At 36.4% G+C, this 21175-nt stretch overlaps 2 protein-coding genes across 2 annotated transcripts; one reads left to right on the top strand and one right to left on the bottom strand.

Annotated features, from left to right (window-relative positions):
• Positions 1–2329: 2329 nt before the first annotated feature.
• On the top strand, positions 2330–4321 carry LOC113271677 (centromere protein F-like). The gene is made up of 3 exons (XM_026521574.1): positions 2330–2758; positions 2854–3799; positions 3890–4321. The coding sequence occupies exons 1-2, from the start codon at positions 2747–2749 to the stop codon at positions 3574–3576; spliced, it is 735 nt and encodes a 244-aa protein (XP_026377359.1). The 5' UTR covers positions 2330–2746; the 3' UTR covers positions 3577–3799; positions 3890–4321.
• Positions 4322–7262: 2941 nt separating this feature from the next.
• On the bottom strand, positions 7263–10352 carry LOC113271676 (histone H4-like). Its single transcript, XM_026521573.1, has 2 exons — positions 10051–10352; positions 7263–7415 (listed from the first exon to the last, which is right to left on the bottom strand). Exons 1-2 carry the CDS (start codon positions 10300–10302, stop codon positions 7263–7265), a joined length of 405 nt encoding a protein of 134 aa, XP_026377358.1. The 5' UTR covers positions 10303–10352.
• Between the last annotated feature and the right edge of the window lie 10823 nt (positions 10353–21175).

Genomic DNA, 21175 nt, shown 5'->3' with positions numbered 1-21175 from the left:
TACTGACTGCCCAATCCCCCGAAGGTGTAAGCTGGTTTAAAGGTCCGACGTCGAGGTATGTCTGACACAAGTGTAATCTGAAAACCAGTATCTCATCCCAAGTACTCAAATAAATGGACAAAACTGAAGGAAAAACTTTAGCAATAACGAACCCAAAGAAGAGAAGCATAAACCACGGAACTTCCAAATGGATCCAGCGACAGATTTTCAAGCTCAACAATCTAACATATTTGATATGCCGAGAAGAAACCACATCGACCCAAAAGTACCTGACTAACCAGAAATAAATGCCAACCTTACTAAAACAAACACTAAATAAGCCTCTGAAACAATAAACCCACCAAACAGACTCATCATCCAAAGTAATCATCCAACTCATACCATACTCCACAGAAGCCAGAGAAATTAGGCCATTCCAAACACGAGAGAACATATAAAGGTCAAAAGTCAAGCCAGTCCACACACGAGAGAACCAGTAAAGATATAATTTTATTTGTTTGGAAGCAACAACCTTAGTGGGTAAAGGCTTATATAAAACTGTACGAGTGCAAATAGGAACGAGATCATTTTTCTGATTCTGACGGAAGCTGCGACTGTTCTCCTCATATTACTCAATTATCATATCAACTACAAAAGAATGCAGGACAAAGCCATCTCTCAGAAAAATTACAAGCCAGAGAAAATTATCACCCATACTAATTCCAATGCTCAAATAACAATCAGGATGATATATCCATAGAACAAAGTCGCCATCCAGAAGATTCATCCAACTAATAATATACTTTCTAATAGCAGAATTAGTAAAACACTTCCATTTAGAAGATTCATCCAACTAACAGTATACTTTCTAAGGCAAGAAATAGTAAAGCCCTTCCATTCTCGAGGGAAAAAGTAAACATCAATTGAAAATAATTGATTAAAAACCAAAACGTATGAACAAATTTCCGGTGAAATCAAGTTCGACTATGTTGACTTAGATTTGACTTTCACTTTCAGTTTAGAAGAAAAAACTCACACAAAGAGGCCGACTTCGAATAACTTAAAAGGTAAAAAACAATTATGTATCATGAGTATGGTCACTTGGTAATGGTCACAGTATATTAATCTGGGAACATAACTGGATACATGGAGCTAATGCACCACAAACACCTAAAACTGGAGCCACAAACTATGCTCAATACAAATATGTTTATCAAATTTTTACTGATGATTCTACTGGATGGGATGCTGATTTGATATATTCTCTTTTTAAAGCTCAAAAATCAAGTCTGATTTCTCAACACCTCTATTTCTCCTAGCTATGAAGATAAAATGGTTTGGACGCTAGAAAAGAATGGATTATTTTCAGTTAAGTCATCTTATATGAAGATGTTTGAGGAAAGAAATGTTATTCAAGTAGTAAATCCTGGTATGAAGAGTGTCTTCAAAAAACTGTGGAAATTACCTCTTCTCCCTAGAATTATCCAATTTCTATGGAAATGTGTGAAGGATGTTCTTCCTACTAGAGATAAGTTGGCTCATGTTATCATTGATGAGAATTACAATTGTCCTTTATGCGACCAAGTACTCGAAACTTCTCCTCACTGCATACTTGAATGCTCTCAGATTAAGATGGTCTGGTTTGCAGTAATGGGTCTTCATATTCAATCTAATACTGTTCTGAATGAATGGATATTCAATGACTTCATGAAGCTTCAAGCTGGCCAAATTGATGAAGATATTATCTGCAGAATTGCAATTATTGCCTGGTGCATTTGGTCGCAAAGATGCGATAGAGTTTTCAAAGGAACTACTGTGTCAGTTGATCACATTATCTAAAACCTCATAAAATATATCTCAGAATACAATGAAATATCCAGAAGGCGCCCAAACAATATAAACAGACAAACTAGAGCTAACTTGCACTGGAGTCCTCCTCCAAATGGATATCTTATTATAAATTCTGATGGTTCTTTTCTTAACAATACTGGTGGCATTGGTCTAATTGCTTGTGATTTTGTAGGTACATTCCAGGGTTCAAAATGCATCTTCTTAGTTTCATCAGTAAGCCAGAGAATGCAGAATGCAGAGGTCTGTGGAAAGCAGTTTCATGGGAAAAAGAAATAAATTTGCAGCGTGTACGGTTTGAAATGGACTCTAAGCTAGTGGCTGAAGCGGTGAATGGCGAGAAATATAACTGCGATTGGAAAATACATAATCTTCTTCGAGATATTAAGAGTTTATTTAAGATTTTTTTAGCTCCTGGCAATGTTCTTATATGTCAAAGAAAAATAATAAATTAGCTGACATTCTGTCAAAGTTAGCTAGATTAGAACCATCGGAAGTTATTTAAAAAAAATACGTTGCACGATGTAAAGGATAACATGACGTATCAACAACTATACACCATATAGTGGTCTGGTACTCTGGTTTTCATTGATTGATAAACATATCACATTCCTTAAGGTTAATTTCATGTGAAACCAAAAAGAAACCCTAAACATTCTTCACAAACCAAATCCACAGAGAGTTCTTCCTCGCCTCTTGAGAGCATAGACAACACCCTAACTAATCCCCCTTTACCCAAATCATGATCCATCAAATTCATGGCCGATTCTTCACCAGCTAACAGCAACAACTTGTCCTGGAATGATTATTCGTCTCAATAAAACCCCCTGATTTACTTTGTTTACTGCCATCTGACTTCAATTGCTTCCCATTAACAAACCCTAAGCAGTAGCACCACTTATCACAGCAAGTTCTATCAATGGAGCCGGAGGTAATAATTTTAATTTTATAAAATGCATTAGAGTTTGCTTTTGTTTTGTGTGTATGTGTGTTGACTATTTGATTTCATTGTGATGCATTCAACAGAGATTTAACTATGTGGGTAGTTTTGAGGATGATCTTGAGCCAATTTCCAGTGATACTGAATCATGTAAGGGTAATTTTGAGGATGATTATGAACCAATTTCCAGTGATACTGAATCATGTAAGGGTAATTTTGAGGATGATTATGAACCAATTTCCAGTGATGCTGAATCACTTAACAGTGAGAAGACTACACTCTTTGTAGAAAAGACTCAACTTTTATGTGATATCGAATCACTTAAAAGTGAGAAGACTACACTCTTTGTAGAAAGGACTCAACTTTTATGTGATATCGAATCACTTAAAAGTGAGAAGACTGTAGTGGTTACTGATATTTGTTCGCTCAATAAGAGGAAGATTGTCTTGGAAACTGATACTGAATCAGATAAAAGGAAGAAGAGTGAATTGGGAAGGGAAGTTGAGTTGTGCAGCAAAGAGAAGGGAAAATTGCAAAGTGATGTTGAGTCACTTAAGAAAGAGACGACTAAACAGAGAAATGGAATTGAGATTATGAACTCAAAGAAGAATGTACTTGAAAAGGATATCGAATCACTCGACGGCGAAAAGAACAAACTAGAAAGTGAATTAGAATTGATGAACAGGGAGAAGGCTATCTCGGCTCACTTTTGCTTAGCTGAATTAGAATTAGAATTAGATAAATTCACTAGACGACTAAACCCCAAAATCTGGAAGTTGGTCACTTTTGCTTGCTGTACGATTAAGTGAGAAGATTAAATTGAGAACTGACATTGAGTTACTTAACCAAGAGAAGGGCAGATTGCAAACTGATGTTGAATTTCTCAAGGAAGAAAAGGATTCATTACACCAAGATCTCAGTGAAGAGAAGGATGAATTTATTCGTGGCGCAATACATGAAGTTAATGAATCTATTCCTGAACGAGAAAATGCATTAGCTGAGATTTGGGAAGCCCAACAAGAACTTATCGAGGTAAGCATTGCTAAATGTCTCGTTTTTAGATTGTTCAAGTGACAAGATTATTGCTTTATCTATTTCTTATTATGTATGCTACTAATGCAGCAAATGGCGTCAAAAAAGGTAACCAGAAATACGGTGATTGGAGTAAAAGAGAACACGATGTTGTGGAATTTTAGAGAGAAGAAGAGAGCCACGCTGAAAGAAGCGATTAGTTTTCAATTTAATCGTACAGCTAAGCATAGGTGACCAACTTCCACACCAGCCTTGTGCAAGTATCTTTTGACAGGGTTAAGGATTTTCAACTGGAAAGTAAGAATGTAGTAATGTCTATCTTTTGAGGTTTTCTGAGTACATTAGGGGGAGGGATGCTAACACAATACAAAATTTCAGATGTGTGTGAGAAGAGTTACGTGATGAGATAATGATACATTGGAAAGGATAGAGTAGAGATGTTAACGGTCTGCTCATGATGCGATGCTGATCTTCAAACTTGTAAATGTTTTTGAATTTGAAATGAAAAATTCTCCCTTTTCAGAAGATACATCTTCTTTTTCAAGCTGGGGTGTGCTTATTCAGTTGTTAGTTGTCACCTGTACCAATATTAGCCTTGGTTGTAGTTTCGTTTTCAATCCTCATTATCCAGCAGTTAATGTTAGCTTTCATGGTTTAGGGTGTGTGCAGCATATGTTAGTACTTGTATTAGCATTTGATGCACTACTTAAATCTGATTTATTTCTCCTTTTCCTTTTCCTCTTGCTGTTTGTTATGTGTACAGATGATCTCTGTTCAGGAAGAGGAAAGGAGAGTTTTGTTTAGGAATGATTACCTTTAATCTGTTTCTTTGTAGGTCTATACAGGAAAAAAGAAAGGGAGAATTTTGCTTAGGAATATAATCTTTCATCTGTTTGTTAGTAGGTCTTCCAGTTTTTTGGCTTCTGTTTCGCTCAATCTATTGAAAATGATATCAGGAGCTGATCTTTACATTGTCTCTACAGCGGTAGTTCCTTTTTAAGCACACATGCCTCTTAACTATGGATCAATAAACTGGTCTTGTAAATGTTTTGAGTTTGAAATGCAAAACTGCTGCCAAATTCGCCTTTTTCAGAAAATACATCTTCTTTTCCTGTGCTGGGGTGTGCTTATTCAGTTGTTAGTTGTTACCTGTACCAAAATTTTATCGTGTTAGTAGTTGGTTTCGTTTTCAATCCTCATTATTATCCGGCAGTAGATGTTATATTTCATGTGTCTGAACGGCTTATGGGTGGTTGTGGTGGATTAGGGTGTGTGCAACATATAATAGTACTTGTATTAGCATCTGATGCACTACTTAAGTCTGATCTATTTCTCTTTTTCCCTTTCTGTTCTGCTGTTTGTTGTTGTTTTGCTTTTAGTATTACAGATGATCTCCATTCAGGAAACAGGAAAAAGGAGAATTTATTTGCTTAAGAATGATAATCTTTCATCTGTTAGTTTGTAGGTCTTTCGATTTTCTAGCTTCTGTTTCACTCAATCTATTGAAAGTGATAACATGAACTGATCTTTACATTGTCTCCACAGCATTTAGTTCCTCTTTTGTTTGTCTTTTAGTTTCCATGGATTTTCTTAACATTTTGCTTTTCAGTTACCATGTTTTCTGTTCATTTCAGCAAGCAATCCTTGCTCTTCCGACATTAGGTTTCATAGTTGCTGAGTCTCTTCAAAAGATTGTGGTCTTAGTTATTTGTGCTGGATTCAGTTTATATATTTCTTTTTCAACGTATTGTGTCTTCTTTTTTGATATTGAGAAAGAGCCTAAAAATCCAGCATAAAATGTTGTTGACCTACTCATTTCGAGGTTCGTCGAAATACCACACTTCGTTTTCTATGCATTGCCACTGAATTGCAGGGAAATGGAGAAAGTTCAAATTCCTGGATTTTGTAGCTCATCTTCTGCTAAGGAAAATATTTAAGCACTGCCCTGCTTTGCAGCTTTTTGGAGCAAATGCTCAAAGACCAAGCTTGGTATCCTTTTAAATGATCTTGGATGATGGGAACCGTCAGGTAAATATGTCTCTCACTCTCCCTTGCTTACTAATTTCTCAGTTGACCCCTAAAATTGGTGTTCGTAATCTGGCCAATTCTGGAATCTGGAGCATTCAACAGTTTCATCGGGCGCATTCAACAGTTTGAGAAATCTGGCCAATTCTGGAGTTGGTCCTGCAATGTTGTATAATGGGTTCACGGTAATCTTGACTTGGATATAATCAGCAAGTGGTTTTACATCCTCATCTGCCGATGAACAGAAGCAGCAAGCAGTTGTGTCTATTTCACAGCCTTTTGTCAATAGTGGGGATTGCATTCTGCACTGCAAACCATGCAAAAATTTGAGCTTTTGGTGGTACAAACTTCTTCCAAATGTATTCAAACTATTTACAGGCCCTTTATTTTGCAACTCCTGGATCCATCTGTATCCCTTTCCTGTGGTGTAGTCTGAGTTGCAATCAGAGGACCAGTCTGCGAGAATGGATTCTATTTCATCTTCTTCTAGCTCCAGTAAAACTCCCTTCTTAACAATATATGATCTCAAGTAGCACTATACCGCAATTATACTGTATAACCTGTGTAACTGCAGCTCAGGCAGTCCTGTCAGTGAGTAATATGATACTGTAATCTGGCACATAACAAAGGCTCTTATTTTAGACAACAAACCTCCAAATTCTTTGCAACTCTCCTCAAGGCTCTTCAAGACCATGCTTCCTAACAATCCCATGAATCAAAATCCCCTTCAATTCTTCACCAAGTGAAGCACCAACAGGGAGCATACTCGAGACAGTCATGCAACCCAGTTCAACTCCTTCCATTGTCATCTCTCCCAAGACGCCCAAAGCTTCTACTGCCTTCCCATTTTGACAAAACCAGACATCATTGCATTCCAAAAACCCTTATCTCATTACCCCATTTCATCAATCACAACCCCATTTCATCAATCACAATTCACAACCCCAGACTTGGAATACATATGAATCAAAGAAGCGTTTATACATAAATCTAAGCAGGACCCGAGATATGATTTTGGATCTGTCGATGCAGAACTTCAAAAAGAATGAAAAGATTGGATCTAAGGAATTAGTTTTAGATTTGAGCAAAAACACAAGTAAAAGAGCAATGAGATAAAAGCTCATACCAGTAATACTACAGATAGAACGAACACTTGTAAACCAAATTCAGCAAACACACCCAGCTAAGCTAATGTTGCAACTCAAACTCAAATCATTAGGTCCAATTTTGCTTGAACGAATAAGAACAACAAGATAAAAGGAAGAATTGAATTTGACAAATTAATGAAACAGAAACAAGTAATTTACTAACTGATATTCATTGATTGATACTCAAAACATTTCACATTCATAAAGCTAATTCTCCCAGGTAGGTACATGTGAAACCATAAAGAACCCCTAGACTACAAACCCTAACTAACTCCAAATCCGTAAAGAGTTCATCCTTGTCTCTTGAGAGCATAGACAACATCCATAGCAGTAACAGTCTTTCTTCTAGCATGTTCAGTGTATGTAACAGTATCATGAATCACATTCTCAAGAAAGATCTTAAGAACAATTTTTCTATATGCATCAATCACAAAACCAGTAAGGTTCCATACCATCAGATAGGGGTGCTGTATCTAAGCAATTGCTGGAACATAGGAAACAAAATAGAGCATGTGAATCAACTCAAAGCATAATATTACCCAAGATAGACAATTGCAACACAATATCCCCAGGAACAAAGATTCAGGTGCAGCATTAGAACAGATAGACAACAGAAACCATGAAACAAATGGTTCTCAGCTCAACATACCTGTGTTTGGCAGGAACTTTACACATTTTGCAGGGAACTAATGGTTCTCAGCTCAAATGATTATATAGGTCACCATGTCATCAGATTCGCTTCGTTTTTGGCAAACCGCCTGCAGTTGCAGAGCGCAACAGTAAATTTTGCAAAGAACAGGTAGAAGGCCCATGCCGCACCTCAACATTATACAAGGAACATAAAAGACACATTTCCAAGGCCAGGAGCCAGGCAGTAGCAAACTTTTAATAATTGAGCCTCGTAGCATGCTAAAACCAAACATGATTACATTGTAGAAAATTTTATACATGTTACCGGAGGAGGCTAAAAAACTGGGAGAGATCATATATTTTTGCAGTATGTACTGATTTTGAATAGCTTAGAGGTGAAAAACAAATATATTGTAGGATGTAAAGGGTAACATTAACATGAACATATCAATGACTAATTAAGGCATGCATAGAACAAGATGATTTGGTTTTCATTGATAAACACCAAATAATAAGGTCGCGGGTTTGAGGCAAAAAATGTTTAGTACACAAGAAAAATAATATCAATGGAGGCACTGTATGTTGTGAGTCTTGTGACTCTACAGATTATCATTTATACATAGTGGCTAAGGGTGAAAAAGAACACTTGTGTATCAGGAGGAGAGAGGCTACATGAAAGTCTGGGAGAACCGCAAAGCTTTCAATATTAGAATCAGTTAGCAAATATCACACTGTCTAACTGTAAACAGTAGGCTAACTTTTCACCTCTCAGCATGCTCATGAGTGTACATTAGGCCATTCAACATCTAAGAAACCTACACAGTTGTGTCGAAGAACCAGAAACCTAATGACTAAATACAGCATCCCTAATAGTTCCAAATCCAGCTCGGGATAACAGTTCCAGAGCAGTGGACAACACCAAGAAAATGCAGTAAGCTACTCTTTTTTCGTATGCATGACTAAAGCAACAAATTCTGAGCAATATACCTGTTCCAAGGATGTGCACCTCTGCCTGCAAATTTTCTTCAGAGCAACACACATGATATACAAATTTTTAATTTTGTCATAAATGTTAAATAAAGTACAATAAAAGATATCACCACAATAAGAACCAAGGAGCACATAAATGCCAATGTCATACTGCCCCAGAATTGATGGAGAAAGCAACCAAAAAGCAATATAAACATGCAATCTGTGCAGTCCACTAAAGTGTACACAATCATAATAGCATGATGATCAACATGAATGAAAAGAATGCCTCAAGTGATCGAAGTCGAACCACACTGTCACCATCAGCTGAAGTACAGAGATCAAGAGCTGGAACTCTAGCAAGGCAATCCTGTTGAGGAGCTATGCAACCAACCATCTAACGCTGCTGTGCTGACTCTTTAAATTGCATCTCAGGGCACTCCTGTCGGTGAGCAATATGATACTGTAACCTGGCACATAACCAATCTCTCACTTTAGACAACAAACCTTCCAATTCTTTGTAACTCTCCTCAAGGCTTTTCAAGACCTGGCTTCATAAGAAACACATGAATCAAAATCCTCTTCAATTCTTCACCAAGTGGAGCACCAACAGGGAGTATACTTGAGACAGTCGTGCTACCCAATTTAACTCCTTCCATTGTCATCTCTCCAAAGACACCCGAAGTTTCTACTGCACTCCCATTTTAACAAAACCCGGACATAATAGCTTTCCAGTAATGCTTATCTTGTCCCCCATTTCATGAATCACAACCCCAAACTGGGAATACATACGAGTCAACAAAGCATTTATAAAGAAACTATGTCCCTAAGAGCTTTAAAAACAGCGAGAGAAGTATAAGATCAGGACGAACTCTATCAACAATCTATCCTAAGAATTAATAGCTCCATGAAAAGAACCATTATGTTACATACGAGAAGAAGAGCATGGAGACATTTGGCCAGATGAGCCCTACTTTTGGTGCAGGAAAATGAATAGTCAATTGAAATCAAATTCATAGTCGGTATTAATTTCTTCAAGTAACATTAGCTGATTTTGAAATTGAAAATTTTTGAAAATCAGTGAAAAGATTGGATCTAAGGAATTAGTTATGGATTTAAGTAGTAGAAGAACAATGATCATACCAGTAATTCATTCCGATAGAACATCAATTGTCAATTGAATTAAGCAAACGCAGATAAGCTAATGTTGCAACTCAAGCTCAAATTACTAGGTCCAATTTTGCTTGAATAAACAGAAAAACAAGAATTAAAAAGATTAAATGTGACAAATTAATGAAACAGAAACAAGTAGATTACTGATATTCATATCATTTCACATTCATAAAGTTAATTTTCCCAGGTAGGTACATGTGAAACCCAAAACGAAACCCTTGATCTAGACATTTTTACAAATCCTAACTAACCCCCAAATCCATAGAGAGTTCTTCCTTGCCTCTTGAGAGCATAGACAACATCCATAGCAGTGACAGTCTTCCTCCTAGCATGCTCAGTGTAAGTAACAGCATCACGGATCACATTCTCCAGAAAGATCTTAAGAACACCACGAGTCTCTTCATAAATCAATCCGCTGATACGTTTCACTCCACCTCTCCTTGCTAATCTTCTGATTGCTGGCTTTGTGATTCCCTGGATATTGTCTCTCAATACCTTCCTGTGTCTCTTTGCTCCTCCCTTTCCCAAACCCTTTCCTCCTTTTCCTCTTCCTGACATTTTTTTCTCTACAGAATTCTTTTTCTTTTCCTCTGGTTTTTGATTTTGATTTTGATTTTGATTTGTGATTTTGGGAAGAAGAGAAGGGGTTTTTATAATTTGTTTGGTTTGATTATGTCTGTTAGATTAGTTATCGATCCGTATGAACGTTCTGTTTTCTTCCTTAATCGTTGGATCAGAAATACTCTAATTTGATTGGTTTAGAGAAGAGTTTTCGGATTGTGGAAGGGTATAAGGTTTTGTGTTTTCTTTGGTTGGATATCTTCCGTCGGATTAGGTAGTGATCCATATGGAGGTTGTGTTTTTTGTTCTGGTCGTTGGATTGGAAATTCTTCTTGTTGATTGGCTGGGAGATTGGTTTGTTGAGTTTAAAGCTTTAGACCGGACGATGAGAAAAACAATACACAATTGCCTTTCCACGTAAGCTTAGGAAGAGCCTAGCCCTTATGATTATTCCCAGTTTTATGAGAAAAATAGACGATGGCAATCCGTTTTCTAATTAGTTGGGTCTACCAAATCTAAAAACCTCACTTATTTCTATGTTGTTTCCACTAAATTTTCCCATAACGGATGATGATTATCCGATTTGTATAAGTTAATCGATTTTGAAGCTAAAATTTCTCTTAGCCCCACGAAGTTGCAAGGGTTTTAAGAGTAAAACGGTTGATGGCTATCCGTTTTTCACTCTTTGCAAACGGCTAACCATTGCACGTCTTCGGATTCTTCCCGTTGGGATTTCCAAACACCGGGAAAGACCAACGGGAATAGGGGGTTTCAGCCACGGTTTCTTGTTTTGGTAAGAATTTGGGCATATCCATAAGACTCAGTCTTAGGCGAATATAGCTAGGATTGTAAACCGTCAATTGCTATGTGATCCGTGCATTTGCGTATTGTTTGGTTTTTGTTCGTTGGATTGATAGTGGTAAGTTTTGACAGGTTAATAAGAGCGAAAATGCTTTATATCCCAGAGAAAATCTCGGGATTTTTGCGGTGACTCACAAGCAACGGGATCTACTTTTATAATGCCAATGTTGAAAGGCTTTCTCCTAATTCGTATGATCTCCTCACGGGATTTTTTCCAGCGTCAACCTAGAACCATTTTAATAAGTGCATCTCCAATACAAGGGGTCAAGGTCTTAAAATTGCATGATACCTAGGATTTAAGACCTTGTCCACCAAACTTTTATCTCCAATGCAAGTGTGGAGGTCATAAATAAAGATGACATGACTAAGCGAGAGTAAAAGACAAAGTCTAGATAAGACTTTCTTCATGACCCTCTGTCTTAAGTCCACATCATATTTTGTCTCTAAATTTAAACGAAAAATGTCAGATAAGACTTTGAGGATCGGAGATGAAATTTAGGTAGGGAGTCTTATCTTTATTTTTATTTTAGTCATATAGTAAATGACCACAACCAAAAAATGTTAATAACACCTCCACATAGGATGACTTTAGAGATGCTTTAAAGGGGTTAATCACTAAGTACCGTAATACTTAGAGCATGTTTGGATACACATTCAAAAGTAATATTTCAATTTTTAAAAGTCAAAAAATTAGTTTGGGTGTGAAATTTCGAAAAGACTCCTAGAGGCAAAAAAAGTCAATCTTTTGTGAAAGCAAAGTAATTTTTCTTTAAAAGCGTTTCTGCTTCTAATATCCAAACGTACTATTATAACAAAAAAGTATCATTTCAGAAGTTGTTTTTCAATTTTGGAACCAAAAAAGTCAGAAGATAGTCTAAGACCCTAAGTCAAATCAAAAGCATGCTTAGGAATGTTATTTTGAAACAAACTTACTTATGTTAGGTACACAATTCATAATGGCTTGTAAAAATAAAAAATTTAACTTTTTGTAAAACAAAGTAATAGTATCCTGCTACTAAAGAAGCAAAAACACTGTTATTTTTAGGTATCCTAACATGTTAGAGCCAATATATATACTAAAAAAGGTGATTCATTATCATCATTTTTGCTTTTAATGGTTGGTGGAACTTTACCTAAAATGATGAACAAAGTTAAATCCAAATTGGTTTTAAAGTCGCTAATGTTGTTAGGCTGGCAAATCACTTGCAATTTGGAGACTTGAACTTATCTATCACTCAAAAGTCTATCTATTTTATCTCCTATTTTCAGACAAAAGTCGTATTGCTATATAGACTTCGATTATACACATTTTTTATTTCGAGTCGAGTTTATCTCGCTTATCTATTTCTCGAAATATGTGCTGGTAAGCTTTCGCTTTGTCCAAGTTCATCTTTACTCGTGACGAAAGTCATGTTGATTATTTCAATAACTTGAAAATCGCTTTAATGAAAAATAGTTTGTGAATAACAACTATATAACATTCTCTAAGAAAGTTTCAATGATTGGAATGAGAGTTTAGAACATGTAACCATCTTTGGATATAAACATAGTGTGTTCTCACATTTGTGTAAAATTTCGAAACCAGGAACCCAATATATGCGTACCGGTACGCATATTGGCGGTTGTTGGAAATCCTTGGTACGCATACTGGCGGAAAGTTCACGTCCGTGAATTTCTGCTGGAGTTTGAGAGTGAAAAACAAACTCAATCTGGTTACTTAAGTACGCGTACCCGTTCGCATACTTAGGTAGGTTACTTTCTAAAATCGGTTTGTTCATGAACTAAAACATTTATATATTAAAGAATGCAATCTTTGCAAATCGTGGATATAATGTCCATGAATCGGTTCGAGTAAATCAAAACCGATTTTGCTTCGATTGTGTCTTGTATACTTCTATAAGATTTAAGCAATTGAACAACTCTCAAACTAGTTCTTTTGAGTCATTTGAACTAGTTATGGTGAAGATGAAAAAAGTTGATATGAAAGTGCTCATATGGCTAACGACTGGTTAACTATTGTTGAAACAACTAAGCGTACACATTTAGGTACGGTTACTCAAACCTAAATGAAGTTACATTTCATGTGTGTATAACAAGATAAGTTCAATCTAACGGTTGAAATATATTAGCTTGAATCTAATCAGGTTTTCATCTAACGATGAATATTTAATGTTTTGTTACCAAGGTAACTTAGGTTGCAAATCCTGATTTGGAGACTATATAAAAGAGAACTCAAGCAAATGGGAAACCTAATCCCACACCTCCTGTGTGATACTAGTTGTATAGATAGAGTCGATTGTCCTTTAACCTTAGGTTTTTCATGAAACCATGTAGGTTAACGACTTAAAGACTTCATTGGGATTGTGAAACCATACCCAACTATTTTCTCTGTTGTAGGATCAGAATATCGCAAGAAGACTACATCTGCGAAGTTTTGATTAACAACACATTGCGGGTGTCGCAGAGTGATTTGAGAGAATGACGTAGCAGGTGACGGTGGCAGAAACATGGGAAAAGCGTGATGATTCTGCGAATCTTAGAGTATCTGCGAGAATTTACAAATAGAACTCTTGCGAAGAACTCGCAAGTCAGATCCGAAATTAAAGGACAGCTTAGCTGTCATCCACTATGTAATTACCCTATATAAAGAGGACGAGTAAGTTCAAGAAGGGGGTGAGTTTTGGAGTGTTTAGAAAGTTTTCAGGAGAGAGAAAGTCTAAAAGAGAGATTATATTCTTGATTTCTTTTATTTCTTGTAAGATTTTCTAAGATTCAATTAATAAAAAATGTTGTTCTTCATATTAAAGATGATTTAATTGTATAAGTTCTTGTGAGGGGTGTAGTGTGGGATTTCCTGCAACTACATTTTGGTGCTAGAAACAGGGACTGAAAATTGAAGATTGAAGGAAAAGTGAGATTAAAGATCAATATTAAGGTTGTCCAAGTCAAGAAGGTGAATAAACGGATTGGCGAAATAGTTGAATGAAGAATGATTAAAACTAAGGAGAATTGCAGGAGATTGGAGTGTAATATTATAACAAGAACAGTGATTAATGAATTCCATGATAACATTAAAGGAAAGATACATAAACGAGATTTTGAAGGAAAGAAAATTATGACGGTGGAGAAGATATCACCTCTGAAAGATTGGGAAAAGCAGAAAATTATATTCACAGCAGAAATACCATGAGAAAATTTCAACCACACATCTCCTTTGGTAATCACAGTAACAACTACAAAAAAGGAGAAGGGAAAATCAACAAAATCTGCGGAAGAATGGACAGTGAACAGAACTTTGGTGGATGCAGGAAGTTCGGTAGATATAATATTTTATCATGCATTTAAGAGAATGGATTAAAAAGATGAAGAAATGTCTAGTTCAAATTATTACATTCACGGATTTGGAAGATCTATTACAAAACCTAAAGGAGAAATAGTGGTACGAATTATGTTAGGAGAAATTGAAACGCAAGTAACAATGTGTGTGGTGGATATGGAATCACCATACAATATATTATTGGGGAGACCATGGATACACGCAATTAAAGTTGTAGCATCAACGTTGCATCAATGTGTCAAATTTCCTATGCCGAGTGGAATTGGAGAAATCAGAGGAGATACTGATTATGTGAAATTGTGCTATCAAATTGAAGTAAAGAATTATGAAGGATATGCAAAGAAGCGAAAGGTTCGCAGAAAAATGGCGAAAGAGGCAAAGAAAGAAGAAGAGTTTAAAGTTTACATGATAAAAGCAAAAGAAGGAAAAGGAATACCCAGCGAAATTTCGCAAGAAGAAGATAAACCCGCGAAAACCATAAAAACACATACACCAATGGGAGAACCTGAAACCAGTTACACTGCAGCAGAACCAACAAAAGAAGTAAATATTGGAAGTAAAGAAGAACCTAAAATACTGAAAATTGGAACTAAAATGGAAGCAGATGAGGAAGAGAAAACTGTAAATCTCTTGCGAGAGTATAAAGATATTTTCGCATGGAATATGGAGGAGATGCCTGGAATAGATCCATCCATCGCGTGTCATAAGTTGGAAATTAACAAAGACGCAAGATCATTTAAGCAGAGGATAAGGAAAATTGCAACGACTTATCACTCCCAAATAGAAGAAGAATTACAGAAGATGCTTGAGGCAGGAATCATAAGACAAGCAAAATACCCGGAATGGATTGCGAATATGGTGGAGGTTCCAAAAAAAAATAAAGGGATAAGAATTTGCATAGACTTTACTGATTTAAACAAAGCTTGTCCTAAAGACAGTTTTCCTTTGCCAGATATTCCCCAAATGGTTGAATCAGCAGCAGGAAACGAAAGAATATCTTCCTTAGATGGTTATAAAGTTTATAACCAGATTCCTCTAGCTGAAGAAGATCAAGAGCATACTGCCTTTTTCGCTCTAAGAGGGTTATATTGTTATACAAAAATGTCATTCGGATTGCGAAATGCAGGAGCCACGTACCAAAGAATGGTCGATAAGGTGTTTGCAAAGTGGATACACAAAACGTTAGAGGTGTATGTAGATGACATGTTAATAAAGAGTAAAGAAGCTAAAAACCACGTGCAAGACTTGAGGGAATTTTTTGATCAAATGAGACAATTTAACATTAAGGTGAACCCTGAAAAGTGTATTTTTAGAGTTGCATCGGGAATTTTTTTAGGTTATATCGTATCAAAAGAACGAATGCAAGTTGACCCAGAAAAAGTGCAAGCAATTCGCGATATGCCAACACCAGCGACAATAAAAGATGTGCATAAGCTAAATGGGCTTTTAGCTTCGCTAGGAAGATTCATCTCGCTGTCATCAGACAAATGCAAACATTTATTCAATATACTTAAGAAGGGTACAAAATTCAAGTGGACAGATGAATGTGAGAAAGCTTTCCAAAGAGTTAAAGAACATTTAATGAACATATCTATTTTACAAAAAGCATAACCTGGAGAAGAACTATTGATTTATCCTGCGACAACTTAGCATGCATTAAGTGTTGTATTACTGCGAATAGATGCGGGATTAGAAAAACCAATTTTACATCAGCAAAACATTCAACACCGTAGAGAAAAATTACTCAAAGATTGAGAAGTTGATTCTGGCATTAGTTTATGCAACTTTTAAACTTCGTATCTACTTTCAAGCACACAAAGTAAAGGTATTAACAAAAATCCCAATTGAATCAGTGATGAAGAATTCAAAAAGATCAGGCAGAGTTGAGAGATGAAATGCACAAGTAGGACATTTCGAAATCAAGTATGAAATATTATGTTCACCAAAATCACAGGTTGTAGCAGAATTCCCTTTAGAAGATGATGAAGCTATGGAAGAGATGATAGATATAGAAGAAGAACATGGAGATCCAAGAGACCTGTTAACAGAACCTGATATATGGGAAATCTTAGTAGATGGGTCATCAAATGGAGAAGGCAATGGAGTTGGAGTTGTCTTGATTTCACCAGAAGGGACAAAGATGGCTTTCTCATTTAGATTAGAATTCGCATCCACCAATAACGAAACAAAATATGAAGATGCGATACATGCCCTAAGATTCGCAATAGAAATGAAATTGGAAAATACTAGAATTACCAGTGATTCGCAGTTGGTTATTCGCCAAATAAAAGGGGAATACACAAAAAATGAACCATCTTTGAAGAAATACAAGAATCTTGTTGAAGAGTTATCAGCTAAGATCCCAAAAATAAAATGGAGACACATATCAAGGAAAGATAATAGGCTCGCAGACGCTTATGCTTTTATCACAAGCATGATGATAGATCCAACTGCGAGGTGCATAAAAATACAAACACTTACATCACCAGCAATCAATAAAGAAGAAGAAGAGGAAGCAGATGTAATGATAATAGAAGATGGCGAAGAAGAACCAAGTAACAATATCGCAGTCTGGAGGACAGAACTTTATACATACTTGGCAAAAGGGGAAACACCAAGAAACAGATTGGAGGCACACAAATTAAAGAGCCGTGCAACAAATTATGAGTTAAGAGATGGGGTATTGTATCAGAAATCTTTTAATGGGCCATCGCTTAGATGTTTGACAAAAGAAGAAGGAGAAAAAGTGTTAAAAATGTTGCATAGTAGGGATGCTGGTAACCACAGCGGAGGAAGATCTCTGGCATACAAAACAAAAATGCAAGGTTATTACTGGCCATATATGCATGAAGATGCGAAGCAAATATCAAGACGTTGCGAAGATTGTCAGAGACACGAAAAGAAGATACATGCACCAGGAGCACCACTGTCATCCTCAACAAGTGTTTGGATTTTTGGAAAATGGGGATTAGAAATTGTGGGACCATTTTTACCAGGATCGGGGAAAAAAAGATACTTAATTGTCGCAACAGATTATTTCACAAAGTGGGCAGAAGTAAAAGCAGTGCAACATATTCGCGACAAAGACATATTTACTTTCATATTTGAAAATATCATTTGCAGATTTGGATTTCCAGCACAATTTGTATCTGATAATGGGAAACTATTTGAAGGAGAGAACATATAAATGTTACTTAATGCATTTAAAATAAAATGCGGGAAATCTACTCCTTTATATCCGCAAGCTAACGGGCAAGCAGAGGCAACAAACAAGACTATTGCAGATATATTAAAAAGAAGCTAGAAGGGTATAATAGAGCATGGTGCGAACAGGTACATAATGCGGTTTGGGATTATAATACGACTAGAAGAGAAGCAACTGGAATGTCACCTTTCTGTTTAACATATGGAGTTGAGGCAGTGTTACCAACATAAGTTGATATTCCCACAACAAAAAGAGAGTCTTGGGAGAAGAATCTTAGTTCTGGTATGATCCTAAGCAAACTTGATGAATTAGAAGAGAAAAGAGAAAGAGCTTTACAACATATGGAGAATTATCAGCGAAGATTAGCTCGTGAATATAACAGACGTTTCAAAAAACGTGAGTTCCAACCAGGTGATTTAGTGCTGCGAGAAACACCGGTTTATCAGCGAGAAAATGGTGGAAAATTAGCGAAAAAATGGGATGGACCTTACATAATTAAAGAGATAGTTGGAACTGGGGCATATAGACTGATGGATCCTGAGGGTAAAAATGTTGGTCAAAGACTTGATAGACCATGGAACATATTATATCTAAAGAGGTATTTCCCGTAAGAAGCTCTGAGAAAAATTAGAAGATGACATTGTGTATGATGAAACAAAATGAAAGTAAGTAAAAGAAATTTGCGAACATTTCGCATAAACAAAGCTGAAATGCAAAAAGAGAAAATCACAAGAAATGACAGAAATGAAAGAGTAAAGAAACGTGAAAATTTCACAGAAACGCGAATAAAATGTTGCAGAGATTAAGCGAATAAAATTTCGCAGAGATTAAGCGAATAAAATTTCGCAGAAACATTAGAATGGGACGAACTTTTATGGCGTACACCCTAGTTCGCGGATACAATTTCGCAAGAGGCAAATGTAAGACCTAAAGTACGTCATATAAGGGGGTATCTCTTTGCATGACTCAGGCATAAGGTTATACCGCTGCTGGAACCTGAGTCATGGAAATTTGGGGTCAATGAAGCCCATCCGGGAGAGGTACCTTGGATTTTCAATCTAAACTATGATTTAGGTTGGACGACTGAGGGTCTCTTTCAAGGAGTGCAGAGTATGATCAAGGCGTCGAGGTACACGGTTGATCCAAGAGTGCACGGGGCGTACGAAACTACCCTGGCCATTTTTGGCAAGTCTTAACTATGATGCACTCGGCCTGAAGAAAACTCCACCTAGGGTGCAGTCTCGTAACCATGAGCCCTATAGGCAAAAGGGATAAGAGGCTGCGAAAACAACTGGTTGTTGTCAGGACTGGATGAGAGGATCTAGTCTTGTATGGCAGAAGTACGCCTCCTTGAAGGGGCAACCAAGGGGAAGATAAGGGCGGCACCCTCCATTAGGGAGCTGATAAGTGTCTTATGACGCAAATGTCATGAGACTTTATGTTCGCAAGAATATTTAGGCTTGTCATATTTGTGCGTCAATTATACAGAGGCAAAAATCCATGAGAAAAAGATAAGACGAGATCAATGGGTTTTTACATGAAAATGTACGAACGTCCTGCGATTTCGTCGCAAGACGGCAATGTCATGGGGCTTTATTTTCGCAAGAAATTTAGTCCTGTCATATTGCCGCGACAATATTGACAAAACGAGGATAAGACAAGGTCAATGGGTGTTTACATGCAAATGTAAAGACGTCTTGCGATTTTGTCGCAAAAACAAAATATTGGCAAAATAAGACCTTTAACTAGGAAGGCAAAATAAGACCAACAGAATAATTCCACACATTAACTATTTTTTTTTCTAAATACAGAAAATATTTGTTCATTCCAAGAAAGATAATGAGAGGCAAGTATGGGGATCTATAAACAGAACATCATTATCTTTCTCGCGAGTACTTAAAATATTAGAGATACAATTGAATCTTAAAGTTGCATAAAGTACATCACTCGCAAGAAAAGGAAGAGAAGAAACAATTCAAGAAAACAAAATTAGAGCTCAAGTTTCAATGTTAATCTCGCCAGTTTCATTATCTTCGCCAGTGTTCCCCTCATTATGATCAACTCTAGCCGCTTCTTCAAGAGGGATTTCTTCCTTGTCTGCTAAATCTCCTTGGGAAACATTCTCTTCACCACTTTCATAATCATGATCACTATCAGCAGGATGAGGGACCTCATCATCATCTACTTCTATAGGCTTGATTGATACAAGAGGAAGAGAGTTGGACAACAAAATTTCATTCACAAGAACTTCAGCACTAAGATGAACTTGGCGAAGGAAAGCCTATCACGGTTTCTAATTTCCATGTCCTTGAAATAAGCAAGGTAGTCATATCTCCTTTCTGCTCGATCGCGAGAAAGAGCAAGGTGAGCAGCAAGCAACCCATTTTCTTTGCAAATTTTAGCCAATTCGGCATCCAAAACAGAAATGGTAGAATGAAGACTCCTCTCAGACTCTGCGAAAAAAAAGAACAAATATGAAAGTTATTTAGACGAAGATTTCGCGAGAATATTATAAAGAAGAATTATAAAGAAATTTAACAAAGGAAAATACGGCAAAGGCAGTTAAAATGACTACCTTCCTTTTGCGAAATCAAATTTTGAAGTAATGTCAAGCAAGTATTCTCCCAATGGTTCATTGCATCGTCAAATTTATCTCCAATTAAACCCTTCAGGCGAGATTTTAGATTCTTTTCTTTAGAAATGAGAAAAGTGTTTTCCTTCGCAAGTACAGTATGATATTCTTTTAATTTGGAATATTGTTCTTTGAGCTGATTTTCCTTTACACTTAAAGCTATTCTACCTTGGATGAGTGTATTTTTCTCTGCGATAGATGATTCAGTTACTTCCTTAAGTTCATCTTTCATCAAATGAAGAGATTGCTCTTGATTATCACATATTCTTTGAAGGTTACTTAATTGCTGCGAAGAGATCGCCACTTTGTTTAAAAGACCCCGTTTCTCTTGAGATAAGGTTTTATTTTCATCTGATAAAGTTTCCATCGCCAAATTAGCCTTGGTTAAAAAATAAGAGAGGCGATAAATTTCGCTAAAATCTTGCTTTTGCAATAATTGAGCATTCTCGTTGGTAAGATTATCTATTTGATCGATGGAATATGTATGAAGGTTATCTAATTGATTAAATTGATCCATCCAAGAATCTCTATCAACGCGAGCTTCTTCAGCAGCAGATTCAAATTGGAACCTCTCCATTAATCGTTTCTGATTTAAGGCTAAATGTGCGAATAAAGATATTAAGAGAACTGAGTATGGAAAGAATAAAAATCATTAAAACAGAAAAATCAAAGATAGAGACAAGAAAATTATACCCTTTAATTCATTATTCTTCTTGCGAAGATTTTCATAGTCTAGCGAAGAATTGCGAAACTTGTAGTTCTCAAGACGAAGAGTGTCACATTATAAAGTTTTGGCTTGGAGATTTCCTTTCAAAGCTTCAACTTCTTTCTCTAG

This window comes from Papaver somniferum, chromosome 4 (genome assembly GCF_003573695.1).
Source record: "Papaver somniferum cultivar HN1 chromosome 4, ASM357369v1, whole genome shotgun sequence".
In the NCBI taxonomy this organism is placed as follows: Eukaryota; Viridiplantae; Streptophyta; class Magnoliopsida; order Ranunculales; family Papaveraceae; genus Papaver; species Papaver somniferum.
This window is presented reverse-complemented; position numbering and strand designations above follow the sequence as displayed.

Excerpts from the sequence above, each read along its gene's own strand:
- LOC113271676 (XM_026521573.1), bottom strand. The coding sequence starts at position 10,302 with ATGTCAGGAAGAGGAAAAGGAGGAAAGGGTTTGGGAAAGGGAGGAGCA. Across the intron at positions 7,416-10,050 it reads GGAGGAAGACTGTCACTGCT|CTTACTGGTTTTGTGATTGA; the intron begins ATGGATGTTGTC and ends ATGGTATGGAAC.